The sequence below is a fragment of the Bactrocera neohumeralis genome, chromosome 3 (assembly GCF_024586455.1).
Source record: "Bactrocera neohumeralis isolate Rockhampton chromosome 3, APGP_CSIRO_Bneo_wtdbg2-racon-allhic-juicebox.fasta_v2, whole genome shotgun sequence".
Classification (NCBI taxonomy): domain Eukaryota; kingdom Metazoa; phylum Arthropoda; class Insecta; order Diptera; family Tephritidae; genus Bactrocera; species Bactrocera neohumeralis.
Genome location: NC_065920.1, coordinates 67,696,744 through 67,711,798, shown reverse-complemented (window position 1 = coordinate 67,711,798; position 15,055 = coordinate 67,696,744). Strand labels below are relative to the sequence as shown.

Here is a 15,055-nt window from a genome sequence, read left to right as displayed (position 1 = left end):
ACTCCATCGATTTCACCCCATTCACATATATCTTGTGGTATATTAATAGAGATAAGGCTCTCAGAATGCCAATGAATTTTTCAGTCATCATAGTACTTGGAAAAATCTTCCATTGTGATGGCCAGAGCCTTCTTCCATTCAGCTTTTATATCCTCAATTGAGTCAAAACGTTGTCCTCGGAGTGGTCATGTGAATTTGCTGAATAGTCAAAAGTTACACGAAGGTAAATTATGATCACGAATAACCAATGCAGTATGAGATGGTGCATTATCGCACTTCTTTGTTCAATAAATTCAGACACAGTAAAAATCGAAGAATTCACTTTTAGAGCCTCACAAAACGGCACTTATCTCAAATACTAATGAATATTTTGACGTGAAATTTACCATAGATGTCACTAACAGTACTACCAACTTTCGAAAAACACGCGAAGTTTAATTAAAAATTCACCTTTCAATTTGATCACAGTAGTATTTATCTGTCTATTCTGGGTGCAGATCGTTGATGTATTTGAAAAATACACACAGGTAATTTGACATCGAAAACCGAAGATTAAAAAGAAACCTAACTATCAAAAAAGTGGTTTTGAAGGGCTTTCAACTCAGATATCATCAAATCGGATAATAGTATGACGTCGTTTGAGCTAAATTTTTCCTTATTTAAGGGATTTGTTCATTACAGGTGCCTTTTTGATGAGATTGAGCGTGTAAGCTTCTGGAAAATGATTTTATAAGCGAATTTTTATTTGTGCTTCGTCATCCTATTTTCATTAGGATTCTATTCTTTTGGTTCTCAAAAGCTACCTTTGTCAAATCTATTTCCTTTAAAACCTAACTGCAAGTTTTCATTAGTCTCAAATGATTTCGCTATTCAGTTCAATATCTTATCCAAGTTCTTTAGAGTCTTAAAATTTTAAGGAGTTTCTTTGTTAAGATATTGAGGGTAGTCAAAGTGTTAAACAAATTCTCACCCAAATCCAACACATTAGGGGGTATTGCTCACGCAAAAATCATCTACGTTTCACAGCGGACGTTCCTCATAACAACCTTTCGAGACATAACTTATATGTAAACAATCAAAAAAAAAATCGAAAAATTATTTAGAACATGTGCTAGAAAATGTTTTGAAAATTTGATACGGGAAATGTACGAACCATAAAACGAAATTATTTGACGCGTGTAGCCGAAGCAAGTGCATCGAACGAATGGAATAAATACCGAATGGCGTGTTGAAAGGTGGGTTTATTGCACTGTATGCTGAATAAAAATGTTAAATTTTCGAAAATGCGATTTGTACAAAATCATTTTCAAATGTATACAGCGCGAGAGTATTTATTTAAATGGAAAAATCGTATAAAAATATACACTAGTCACTATGATAAGCAAACGAAAATAACGAGCGTGACGACGTTACACGTCAAAGTCAGCGCATGAAAAGCGTATAACTTAATTTGTGAGATATTTTACAAAAACAAAAATTATTTTAAATTTTAATTTATATTTTATTTTTATCTTTTATTTTATTTTTATTTGTTGTATTTTTCCACTGAGCGGTCATCAGCCGTTTATCATGTGCGAAATACGTTAAAACGGAAATTTGTAATAAACGAGTGCACTGACGTGATGTCGCGTTGACAGTGATGTGATGTGATGCGTTGTGATGTGTTAATGTGAGTATTTATATTAATGTTGTTATGAATTGCTATTTTATGGCGCCCACAATACAAGTTTTTTTTGTTGTTGGTATATATGGTGTCTACAAACATACATATGCATACATATACATACACACATATATTTATATATACATTTATATGTATATAGATTGCGACTTTCTGACCCTGAATTCTGACAGTGTTTAATACTTGTTGACGCGCGCATATCTCCTATAATCACTTTTATGAATGTGTATGTTTGCTTGTGCCCTAAGTAAGTGAAGTCTAAATAAACAGAAGCCAACATCTAAGCAAGAAAAAATCATTTATCTTTCTGTATATACTTTATTCACTAGTTAAGCTTTAGAAAATATAAATTGAACATTTACTCGTAGTAATATGGATTAGTAGCGTGGATAAGAGAAATACAGTGGACTGCGACGAATATAAACATACATAAGGAAATGAACAAGTGGAAAATAAGAAAAAAGAAAATATTGTTGAAAATAATACATTATTTTTGTGTTTTTTCATTTTTAATTTTTTCCGCTTCTTCCTCCTAAATATTTGCAGTCCACAACATCGTTCACTCGTACATATGTATATATGTATATCGTTCATATGTTGCTCGCCTATGGTTGGGTGTCTGGTGGATTGGTCCAAGTCGCTTGCGGCACACTGTCTCATGTCGTTTCCAGCGGAATATTTTTCTTTATAACCTGTTGGAAAGAATGACAAGCAGTGAGTTTTGTTTATTTAAAAATATAAATCTAATTTATGTTAAATAAAATTTTGTAATATGGCAACTCTTAAAATTATTGCCCTCGTATACCGTATTGTTTTCTAGCGTATTTCTGTATAGCCATTTAGATTTTTCAAATTAAATACAAAAAGGTGGCAACTCTAATATTTTTTTTTGTAAAAGTGATTTAAATAAATATTAGAAAGCGGAAAAAAATTATTGTGTCATATCAACAGTGTGAACAATTATTACGGTCAGATGGCAACTCTCTAAATTAATGTCCGCTTACAACAAATTGTTTTGTAGCGTATTTCCGCATACCCATTTAGATTTTTCAAATAAAATACAAAAACGGTGGCAACCCTTTTTTTTTGTAAAAGTGTTAGGGTTGCTAAAACCTAGTTTTTATGTTTAATTAAATACTAAGAAAGCGGAAAAAATTATTATGTCACACCCACAGAGTGTTGGAAAGTGTTAACGTATTATTAAAAAAAAATAAAAATAAAAAAAATTATTAAGGTCAGAAGGCAACTCTATACATAAATGGCTTCGTACACCATATTGGTTTCTAGCGTATTTCTGTATGCCCATTTAAATTTTTCAAATTAAATACAAAAAAGGTGGCAATCCTCATTTCTATGAATTTTGTAAAAGTGGCAGGGTTGCTAGAACTACTTTTTATATTTAATTAGATAGTAAGAAAGTAGACACAAATTATTATGTCATATCCATGGAATGTTGGAAAGTGTTAACGTATTATTTAAAGAAAAAATAAAAATAAAAAATATATTACGTTCAGTTGGCAACTCTTTAAATTAATGCCCTCGTACACTGTATTGTTTTCGAGCGTATTTCTGCATACCCATTTATATTTTTCAAATTAAATATAAAAAAGGTGGCAACTCTAATAATTTTTTTTTGTTGTTAAAGTGATAGGGTTCCTAAAGCCTATTTTTTATACGTAAATAAATATTAAGAGAGCGGAAAAAATATTTTGTCACATCCACAGAGAGTGAAGTGAGTGAGTTGGAAAACGTTAACGTACTATTTAAAAATTAAAAAAATAATTACAGTCAGATGGCAACACTTTAAATGTATGTCTTTGTAATATGGTATGTGTTATTATATCCATGTCAAATGTATTTCTTAAACTTCCTTAGAGGGTTTAACATTTTAATAAAAATACAAAAATGTGGCAACACTATTTTATATTTTTTTGCTACGTGCGTTAATTTAATAATTTTCAATTAAATTGTTTTTTTAGTTTTCAAAACTTTATGTTTTATAAAAATTATAAGGTTGCCAACAAACAATGTTTTTAATAAAACTAGGGAACAGATATGAATAGTGTTGCTTAAACTTGGTGGATTGACCTAATAATAGCCTTATATAGACTATACTCATGTATTCATCATTGCTCTGAACTTACCTCAGAACACATGCCCTTGTAGATTTCATCTGTATCCCATGGACCTCGTTCCGGCAGTCGTATATCTCGTCGTCGTAACTCTTGCACACAATCGGTTAGATCGAATATGGGCAGTGGATCAATGCGCGCTTTAGCCACTTTGGCGGTCAAGTACTCGACGTAATGGGTGCTGAAAATTGAAGGCAAAAAGTGAGTACCAATTCTGAAACTTTATAACAATAGACTGGAAGATGTTTGGGTACGATTTTGCATATGATAATATTAAAAAAAAAATCCTATCATACAATATAATCTATGTATATGTATGTATATCCTCAATTTCAGTGTCGGATCCAGATCTTCTTTCTGAAGATAGTGCTTTTCCTTCCAACATAGTTTTGGTAGCGATGTAACTTCGAAAACTCTTCTAAATTTGATTTAAAATTCCTGGTTTTGGGGGCTTTGACAGTCAAAGAGACCTCTCTTCGGTGGATCTGCCATTGCTCTACTTTAGATTTTTAGAAACTCAATCGATTTTTAAGCCCCTATAGGAATGTTTTTATTGTAGTAACGGTTATCTAGTCCCCGTTAGAATGGTTGAGATTGGATAAGTTGCCATCTAAGTCATCCAACGGTAGGTCCAGAAAACGTGCTGTTTCGACGGGGTCTGACCATAGGGATAGGGGTGTCAGATGTGTAAGGACATGCAAAGAGGCGGTTAGAGTCATTCGGGAATGCTGCACATACATATATTCCATATGTCAGGGTCGATCCTGGATAAGTAGGAATTTAACCAGCTACAGTATCCAGAATGAAGCTGCACAAGGGCCACTCTCGATTCTCGCGGCAACTCGAGCTCGTCATCTGCAATGGGCGGTGGTTTGACTCCAAGTACGCCATTCACTGAGTGGGAGTCGGTGAAGTTTTTAATGGCTCCACTGTAAATGGCGATCAGTTCGTCTAAAGTTTGTTGCGTCCGAAGTCTGGCCAGCGTATTGTTTTATGTCGTAAACGTAGTTGAGGAAGGACCTCTTGATGCTCCTAAGAGGTGGTTCCGCTACAAGCAGCTGACTGCAAGGATAATTTCTATGAAAGTGCCTCAGCAGAAACTGCTTAGAGAGGAGTTCATTATGCTCTTTAACTGGGAGGATGCGGACCGGACTGTGTATGTGTCTGATAGGAGACATCAAGAGGCATCTCGTTGTAGTCTCGAGTCTTATCGGTTCATTACATCTGATTCTAAACTGTAGTTGGTTAGCAAGTGCATCTGGTTAGAATATCCGTAAGCACTTTTTCATTTATCACTTTATACAGATTTCCGAAAAAACGGTATTTCAAAAAAAGTGGTAATTCTTAGGTTAAATGGTATCAATACACAGTACAACAGCTAATCTGGGGGGTGAGAAATTCCAAGTATCACCCTGACTTCCTGTTACAACTAAGCAAAAAAACATCAAGATAAGGAAAAAATTTAAAAGGTCATAAAAAAAAACTGACACATACGAACGCCAAACCCTTTGAGGGTTTTACTATACTGACCTAGTACCATCACCCTGACTTGGAATTTCTCGCCCCCAAGACAATAATCCCAAAAATGTTCCACAGTGATATTACTCCGACTAAGTCCGATCTTCACTTCATACTTACCGACACATGCCAGCATGTTTATCTGGCACCTCTCCACTGCATACTGTGTCTACCATACCGGTGGGAGTCTCTTTTTGCAAGGGAATTGGACAACGTGGCACTTTCGGTGTGGACGTTGAGGCATCTTCCACGTGGTTGCCAGACAACTCTGTAGGATCTTCATCGTATTGTATATTATTTTGTTTAAGTAACATTTGCAATTGTATGGGTAACTTGTCACGTAAATAGAAAAGACAATTCCTCGGATGATGTGCATGCAGACCCAGTTTGGCGCAATACGAGGATATGGTACATTTGGCGCCCATCATAAATGGTTTGCCACAACCATAGCAAAATTCATACTTGCATTGGGTGCAAGTGAAATGCATGCAGCCACCTCTGGAAGAAGAGAGTAAAGATAGATTTCAATTTGGAATCCATAATAAAGTAGAGCTTGATGCAACAAACCTGGCCAGCGAATATCTGAATTTACATTTAGGACAATCAATGCCATTTTGCGACAAATGCTCTTGAACTCCTTGTGCCTGCACTTCCGGATCGTTGGCTTCCTTCCATTCCTTGAATTGTTCACACGAAATACCTTCGTGCTGCTTTTCCCACTGCAAGAAAAGTAGAGTATTTATATTAATATTATACTAGAAGTGGAACTATTCCCTGCTACACACCGTCTTTCTACACTGCGCACATGTCACGGAACCGCAGTCTGGACAAATGAGTCGCTTCTGTTTGGGCCTCGCGAAGAAACCGGATGAGCACTGTATGCACCACTTGAAATTCGGATCTTGCAACAATGTGCGATCTCTTAGCTTTCGCTGGAATAACTCATGCACTTCTTCGTCCAAAATGCTCTTCAGAAAGATATCCAAATTCGAGAAGTATTCTAAATTCTCGTCCTCATGCTCGTTATGTCCGTGTAATTCGGGTAGCTTACAGAACGGACAAGTGCAGTCGTTGATGCTGCGATCGGTAATCTATTGGAGTATTAAAAGTTAATGGTTTTGTTATAGGGTTACGAACTTATGGGGTGCTGGGATTACTACCTGCACTGTGAAATATGTTTTGGCACATTGTTTGCAACATTTGTGTGTACATTTGAGCATCGAGACAATTTGATTCATGGGATATGTGCCCATGCAAAGTTCACACTCTTGTTGTAGCATAGAGATGGCTTGATCGAGGTCACTACATTCCTTGGCCGCCCACAGTGAAACATCCTGTTGGAACCGCATATTTACCAAAGTGGCGGCTATTTGCGCTTCAGCAATATTTGCGACTAGTTTTTCTTCGATGAATTTTTGAACGAGCACCTGTTGATAATTATAAATAATGGATGTTATATACAGAGCTCATATCTTGCACCGAAACAACCCTACAAAAAATTTAAAATAATTACCTCTGGCGGCACAACTTCCGGCTCCTGTACGCTGGGGTATGCGCGAAAAACTGGCACACTTATCTTACGTTGACGTATCTCCAGCGGTTCCGGTTCTTCCTCACTCGTCGTCGTCTCAAAGTCATCATCTGAAAAGCATGTCTCGTGATATTTCTTCTTAGGTATACGTGGATGGGTGCGGAAAATGCTGGTTACCGCAGTAGCTGTAGAACTACTGGCACCCGCTGAAGTGCTGGGCATAAATTTAGTAATAGCTTCGGTTATTGACTTCTTACGTACTACATTTGGTGGATTTTTGGTTGGTTCTAAACGCGTGGTTAACTGTTTTTGCTGATTCAGAAACTTTTGCTGTATGGTCTTTACCGAAGAAATGCCAATGGGACCTGGTGGTCCGGAGAAGGATTTCGAGCGCAAGGGTACCTTTTTTGCTGCCTGTTTTGGTATTTTACTTTCCTTGGGTTTCGGTTTTTCAGCTTGAGCTTTAACAGTCGTTACACTATTCTTTGGTGTGGTAAGTTTATCGTTTCGTGCATTGTTCAAAGCGTTTCGGGCAGCTTTCGAAGTGGATGCTTCGCGGGCATCGTTTCTTATTTGTGGTATCTTACTTACAGCGCCAGTTTTCGAACTTGTGGCAGGTTTAGATTCCAAAATCTTGCTTGAGTTTTGTTCTTCGGGGTCTTTTGTAGTCTTTTGGTTTAAATCGTTGATCGCCTTTTCAGCAGGGATAATCTCTATGCTTACATTTTGATCTTCACCTTCTTGGTTTTGGACTGGAATTGTCTCAATTTGTACTTCGTTCTCAATTCGCAACTCAGTTGGAGCAGTTTTGTTTCTCTTATCATCATTCCTTGTACTGTCTGATATTGTTGTAATACTCTTTTCATTTAACAGTACGGTTTCTACGGGCAGTTCGGGTGTTTGATTCTCTGTTTCGATTTCGTTAGTTGAAGACTCTATTGGGTTAGCATTAGCATTAGAATCAGGCACAATTTCATTTTCAAGCGTGGTCAATAAAGCATTGTTGGCGACTTCATGATTTGTATCAATTAAGTTTGAGTTTGGGGTATCGACGGTTATTGTGATTTCGGTATGAGATGATGGGGTAATGAAAGTGTCTTTCTCATTGGTATGCGTGGCACTAATATTTTCACTTTCATGTTCCGTATTATTTTCTTCGCCAGGAGCTCTAGAAACTTTATCTATAATTTCGTTTACTTTGTCCGCAGCGGTATTGTCTTCTTTAACTTCACCTTCCGCATCTTCAGCACTCAAACCTTCCTCATCTTCTTCATTAAAATAATCCTCATCATCTATATCGTCCTCAGTTAGCTCACCCTCATCATATTCTGTGTCTTCTTCTTCCAGCGAGCCTTCCCAATCTTCATCATATTCCTCATCATCATCATCATATTCATCTTCATCTGTATATTCGTCGGTGTACTCCTCTTCGGAAGATTCGAAGTCCTCTATATTTATTTCGTCTTTCATTTGCTTAATCAGGCGTTGTGTGTCTTCAACGAGCTCGGAGAGATTTTGTTTTGAGGCATCTGGAGAAAGCACAAACTCCAAAGGTGCAGTCTGTCTTGTCGTCTTGCTGAGATTTGCATCTATCGCCGTGTCACTTGTGGATTGTTGTAATGGCAATTCTGTTGTGTTGTCGACCTTAAGCAATATAGCATTATCCGAAGTCACAGAACGTGATTGTCCCTGACTAGAGAATTCACTTTCAACGCTATATAACTCAGCATCAGAGGTTTCGTTACCATCATGGCTTTCGAGTTTGGAAGCGGGTCTGTTTGTATTATTGTCAATTTCTTCATCCGCGGAAAGCTCAGCTGCATCTTGAAATACTTCGTTACTTGGTGATTCATTATTCTGTACTTCTGCGGTGCTTTCAGTTTGAGTAGTTTCCTTTGAAGTTGATTGATTGCTGGATTCTTCTACGTTTGAACTTATTGTGTCTTCTTGTGCCGACTTCTCAGAAGCAGCTTGTACAGAGGATTCTCCAACATAGTCGAGTTGATTTATCGTCTCGTCGTGCCTAGTTGTATCCACATCTTCTATCACAGTTCGGTTGATATTTCCTTCAGTTTCTGCTTGAATGATTTGCTCAGCCGGCATCAGCAAGATTACCTTTTCATCCATTCGGTGCACCATTCCTGCAGAGCTGATTTCTATTTGTACAGCTTCTTCAACTGTTGATTGCGAAACATTTTGTTCTTCACTTTCTTGGGAATTATTTTCTGCCTGAGTTGTCTCATAGACTGTTGCCTGCAACGGTGGACCTTCTTTGTTTTGGGTTTGAAGTTCTTGAGTGCTGGCTTTGGTTCAGACATTATCACCGGAAGTGATTTTTCGTTTGTCTGGTTGTTGAGTTCTTCAGTATTATCTCCAAATTTTGTAGTACTAGTAGATAGTTCTTCTGTTAATTCAGTATTTTGACCTTCTGCTTCTGTTTCAGTCTCTGTTTGAGTCCTGTCCTCGTCCAAAGTCATCTCGCCTTCCAATTGGTTGTGTTTATTATAGTTGGTATTTCCTGGGGTTGTAGTAGTCATGTGATGTGTTAAGTCTTCATCTCTTGGAAGAGTTTGTATTATCCCATTTATTAGTGGCTCCTCAGCTTTAACTGTTTCCGTGTGCGCGAAAGTCGCGTTGTCCGCGAAGTTGACTTTCGCAGTTAATATCTGTGAAACTTGTTCCTCGACGACTTCATTCAGTTCTTGATTTGTTTCTTCCGATTTTTCGGACAAACTCCCCATATTATTATCTATCTGGTTTTCTTCATCTCTAGCGGTTCCGTTAATTGCATCGTTCTCTAAAATCATATTTATATCCTCTGCTTCTCCACCTGCTTGATTTAAAATGACCTCTTGTTCTAATGCATCTCGAGGATTGTTAGTTGCTTGGACTTCATTCTCAGTTGTTAGTTTGTTACTAGCTTGAACAATAGTTAGTTGACTAGGGTGTTTTGTTCTTTGCTCACCAGAAAGTCGACTTGCGCTACGACGTACGGGAATTCTCGACACTTTCGGTTGACGTTCTTTGGTATCTAAAACTTGTTGATTTGCTGTAATATTTTCTGCGTTAAGTGGATTGTTCGTATCTGCCTGTTGATCCTCAGCCGATTCTGGAGTTTGATGGTGAGACATAGCTCCGTTGTTATTTGTTAAACCCTCATTCTTTATGGCCTCGTTTTGAGTTCCTAGCTCAGTTATTTTCTTTCGGTCCATACTAGCATTTCCTCGAATAGCCGCCGTTGCTTTTGCTTCAGAGCTATTCGCATTCTTTTGTAACTGACTCTTTCTCTGACGTTTCTGCATCTTTTCATTTCTTCTCAGTCTTGTAGTTTCAACAGAGTTTCCAGCAGCTGGTTGTTCTATTTTCTGGGGCGCATGTGACTCTAATGCAGTAGCTACAGAAGTTTCCATGCTGACGCTGGCGGTTTCTTCTATAAAAGGGTTTTGTGTTTCTGCTATGGTTGTTGTAGTCTGCGTTTCGATCGGAGCAATATTTGAAATCGCTATTGGTACCTCCGAGTTTTCATTAACCGTTAGTGCCGTAGAAGTTTCTTCGTTGGTTATGGCTACGGATTCATTTGCTAACTCAACTATTTCATGAACTGTCTCTTCAGTTTCAGCTGTCCTTGGTGGAATAACCTTACTTTCAAGTACTGTTGCTGCACTGTCTTCCATGAGTTCAGCTTGTGCTGATACTTGCGTCTCATTTCCCATCGTTTTCTGATTTGTTGTTGTACTTTCGATATCAGCTCTTATTTCTTGTACTTCATGAGGACGAGTTTCATTTGCGATTATATTCTCCTCTGCAATTTGCTCGTGTTCGGTTTCTATCTCTGGAACTGCCTTACTTTCTAGAGTTACTTTCGTTTCCTCAGGAGCGTGATACATTTTATATATACTTCTTTCAGCATCTTCAAAGCTGTCGAATTCGAACTCATCCTCATGATCTCTATCTAATGCGCGATCGAATTCCATGCGGAAAGTGGCAATTTCTGCCGCATATATAAACTCGGGTGGCACCAACTCTCGTATTGATGCTTCTTTAATATTTGGTCCAATGACTTCCTCCAATATGAATTCTTCAGCATCGATTGGTGGTGGCTCTGGTGGTGTTACCTTTTGCTCTAATGGAGTATCTTTAACTTCATTGACTTCCATTGCATCTTCTTCCATGAGTTCTAACTCCACTTGTTGCACCAAGTTCGGTACTATTTCTTGAATATGCTGCCAAACAAAGTTCTTCACATCCAGTTGACTCTGAGTTCTGCTATTTGATTCGGAAGTCATACGCTTGGCATGTAAGGTAGTGATGGGGCTTTTCATTAGTATGCGCATCATTTCGGGATCATTTTCATTATCCATTTCACTCTTGCCTAAACTATTGGCCAACATCGACTCCATAGTTTTGAGCATCGGCTCACTCTGCTTCGCTTGATTTTGTTCAATATTACCAATAAGTGTTTCGAGATCTTTTAGCATGTTTTGATTATTAAATGCGGGATCGTCTAGATGAAATCGGCTTGATGATGCCTCTCTACTATAAGGACTATGACGGTAAATGCTATCGTACATGGTATTACGTAATTCGTTAGTAGATGATGCATGTGACAGCGTGGGATGATCGGTTATGAAAGCGGCACCAGCTGCATTTGGTGTTTGATAGCATTCCGAAGCGTTTGCGCTGAGGAAATCATGAATTTCTATAATGAGGAAAGAGAGAGATAGAGAGAGAAACAAAAAACGGTGAAATTCAAAATATAACAAAAGTGTTGGTATAGTTAAGACTGTTGACTGTAAGGAATTTGTTTGTAACCAAAATGTTCACACTAACCTGGTTGAATTGTATGCTCCACTGAGTTGCCGCCAAAAAAATTTGCGCCACTCTCATTCTCTACACCAGCTGGTGAGCCACGTATGCGCATTAAGAATGGCTTCAACTGCGTACGTCCCAAGTCCAGTAACGCCAGATCCGCATTACCTTGATGTATCGTCAGCGCAGTTACGATGTCTTCACGCGAGTAATTGCCCTTACTTGAGATCTCGCGGTACTTCCGCTGTCGCTGTTCAATACATTCCGATACTGCCTGCCATATATTACCGCCATGTTGACGTAGTGCATCTCTTGCCTCACCCTGTGATACAGTGCCAATAATATTCTCAACACGTTCCTGTCCATATTTCGTCGACAAACTTTGTACGGTCTGTATGAGCTTGTGCCAGTTTTCACGTAACCATTGTACCGGATGTACTGAAGGACCGCAGTACTTGAGCGCCGCATGTAGTTCTTCGGGTGTGAATTTGTAGAGCTCCGCTTCCTGGATGTGTAGGAATTGTATATGTTTCATAAAAAAAAAATTGCAGCGAATTTTCTTACCTTCAGTAGTATAAATAGCTCAGTTTCGGGCTCTTTGTGTCTAGGCTCGTAGTGCGGTGTATCTGGCGAGAAAACGCTTAGTGGTGAGGGTACTTCACGATGTAGCTGGAATTGTTAATATGAAAAATTATACTCGTATAAAGTGCGTAGTTTGGTACAGTAGAGTCAGTAAATTGGACTGAAATCAAGGATACTAGTGCAAAGTTCACTCCCACTCTAATTGTCAATATGTAAGTTCGGCTCATATGTGGACGAACAGGCCTCTGCGATTAATTTGGCATTTTTATATTTCTTTTTTCCTAATCTAAGTCTCAGTAAGTATTTAGAGAGTTTGAGTGAGATTTTAGTGTTCTTGAAACCTTTTACTTTATTTAAAGTACTAGAGATATGGAAGGATGATAAGGATTTGATTGCAGGACATGTTATACTTAACATATAGTAGAGATGGAGATATTGTGTGGGCATAACTATGAACAACTATGAACATTGTGTGGTCTGGAGTGAGATTTGCATGACTTGATACGCCCAAGTTCCCGTGTAACTACGAACACAATATGATATTGTACAGATAAAGGTTTTCTGTAGACATAACTTAGAAACCTGTGTAGTTTAGAGTGAGGTTTGACCGATTTGATAAGAGGCAGTTCCTGGCTATCTACAAACCTGTGTATTTTCGTTGTAAAACATACTGCTACTTCCAGTGGGCATAGTTTCTGTTACACTTGGTTCGCGTTGCCGTAAAGGTACCGTATCGTAGGTCTGAATAAAAACAACAATAACATTCAAATCAACTAACAACTTAGAAAGAACAATAACGCGTACTTGAGTCGAAATACTTTGCGGTGGCGGTGAAGTGCCGGTCTCCTTCACATTTCGTTGCATCTTTGAGATATCTCTAGTTTTCGTCACTTCCCTTACGGGTGAAGTGCCGCAACTAGTTGAGACCTTGTTGCTCTGCTTGGACTTTTCCGCTTTACGCATTACCTCATTAGCTGTGGTCTGTATGTTATCATCTAAAGCGGCCCACACATCTTCAACGGTTTCTGTAAGTTCATATAGAGAGTTCAATGTTAGGCGGATGCCGGACTAAAGCGGGACTTGTGTGTATGTATACGGACATGAGGGACTTTGCAATGGAAGAAAACAACAGTTTTTGGTTGGAACAATAGTCGTAAGCATTATGAAAGTATATTTATTTTAAATTTATTTGTTTTTATAAAAAAAGTTAGTGTGTATTACAAAGAATTAAAAAGAATTGTTGTTGCAAAAGTAAAATACCGAAACATAGGGTAACAAATTAAAAGGTTTATGTGTTATATAGTAAGTATTTTTAGTATATCTTTAACTTGTGGTACACTTAGTTTATGTCTATACGAGCTTCTAATTGATTTTCGTTCCTTCCAAAAATGTGATTTTCTTGCTCCTACCTTTCTTCTTCGCTAGCGCTGAGTTATCCGATTCATTCTCGGATGAGGTGATCTTGAGCTTCGATATGCCGTTCGTCAGATTAGTTATGATACTCTGTGTGACGCCAGTTTTGCGTTTTGGTGCAGTGGTTACCGTGCCAGTAGATGCGGTGGTGCTGTTGGTTGTACTGTGTACTTTGTCTTTTGTTTTCTCTTTAACTTTGTCTTTCGGTTTGTCTTTCGTTCGTTCTGTGCTACTGGATCGTTTCTCTTTGTATGCGGTAGGTCTTTCTGGACTGACGGATGGTTTATCTTTAACCATTGTTGGTCGTTCCTCAACTATGAGGGTTTCTGTGGGAGCCGTTGTAGTAGAGGTCTTGCGCGGCACACTGCTAGGTGTCTTGCAACAGATCAAACAGATCTTCACGTTGGGTTCGTTAACATATGTGCAGAACTCGCACTCCCATTCATGGTCTGGTGTTGAAGGTGGTGGGCCTAAGTCATCTTCGTTTGCTTCATCGGCGGGCACTACTTGTGGTGCATTGTCTTCCTCTATGCGTTTGCCTTCAACAGTATCTGGCTCTACCGCAGCCACCTCTTCCTGTTCACTTTCAGTCTCTTCACTACCGCTCTCCTCTTCTTCTTCCTCTTCCTCCTCAGTCTCTTCGGCATTGTTCGTTTGGCTTTTCATGATCTCCGATTTTTCGGCTGCCACAGTTTTCGTTTCAGTTTCAGCGTTCGTTTTAGTAATCGTTCGACTACCGCCTGCTTGCACTTCTGTAGAAACTTTAGTGGGTTTTAGACGCGCAGCCTCCGCTGCTTTCTCTTTAGAACTGCTACGCTTTGTACCCTTATCCAGTTTCTCTTGTATTTTAGCCTGCACCAATGCACGTGTGCCCGATGATTCTGAGTCTAAGTCTGAATAAATGCGCGTGGGCTTGAGTGTGTTGATAAAACCCGGTTCATTCTGACGGTTGCCAGTGTTATTTTGATTCACTGTCGTCCGTCGACCAGGTAACCAATCACTTTGCACTGACTTAGCAATTGAACCGCGGCGATCACGTGTATCACGTAGCTTTCCGCGTGTTTGCCGTGGATTCGTTTCGCTTTCATCATCCAGCAGCTGAGAAGCACTCGAAATGCGTCGTTGACGTGCGCGTAGCGTGTTAGTCATGCCGGAACGATTTGAAACAATCGAACGTCGATCGTCTTGATCGGAGTCTTCATCATCGGTGAGTTCATCCTCAACATAACTGGTGGTGCGTTGTTTTCGGCGCACCGGCATAGATTTGCGACTCATCGCCGGTGAAACGGCGCGTGATCCGGCTCGTGAGGTGGCGCGTGAACGCGTGGGCGGTGGCATGCCCATCAGACCTAAAAAGCGGTTAAGGAAACGTATGATTTAGCAAGAAAG

The 15,055-nt window shown here is 39.0% G+C and overlaps 1 protein-coding gene across 4 annotated transcripts in view; it reads right to left on the bottom strand.

Annotated features, from left to right (window-relative positions):
* Positions 1–1,979: 1,979 nt before the first annotated feature.
* LOC126752056 (E3 ubiquitin-protein ligase lubel) overlaps positions 1,980–15,055 on the bottom strand; it is a 28,671-nt gene continuing 15,595 nt past the window's right edge. For 3 of the 4 annotated variants that reach the window (XM_050462595.1, XM_050462597.1, XM_050462596.1), the window contains exons 9-21: positions 13,663–15,015; positions 13,058–13,278; positions 12,899–12,994; positions 12,236–12,340; positions 11,693–12,176; positions 9,828–11,561; positions 6,845–7,797; positions 6,492–6,758; positions 6,117–6,422; positions 5,899–6,050; positions 5,452–5,829; positions 3,826–3,994; positions 1,980–2,373 (exon numbers count right to left, since the gene is read on the bottom strand). In XM_050462595.1, coding sequence (XP_050318552.1) covers positions 2,338–2,373; positions 3,826–3,994; positions 5,452–5,829; positions 5,899–6,050; positions 6,117–6,422; positions 6,492–6,758; positions 6,845–7,797; positions 9,828–11,561; positions 11,693–12,176; positions 12,236–12,340; positions 12,899–12,994; positions 13,058–13,278; positions 13,663–15,015 — 6,254 coding nt within the window. In that variant the 3' untranslated portion in view covers positions 1,980–2,337. The remainder of the gene's footprint in view (positions 2,374–3,825; positions 3,995–5,451; positions 5,830–5,898; positions 6,051–6,116; positions 6,423–6,491; positions 6,759–6,844; positions 7,798–9,827; positions 11,562–11,692; positions 12,177–12,235; positions 12,341–12,898; positions 12,995–13,057; positions 13,279–13,662; positions 15,016–15,055) is intronic. The other variant, XM_050462598.1, reaches the window with a different exon arrangement.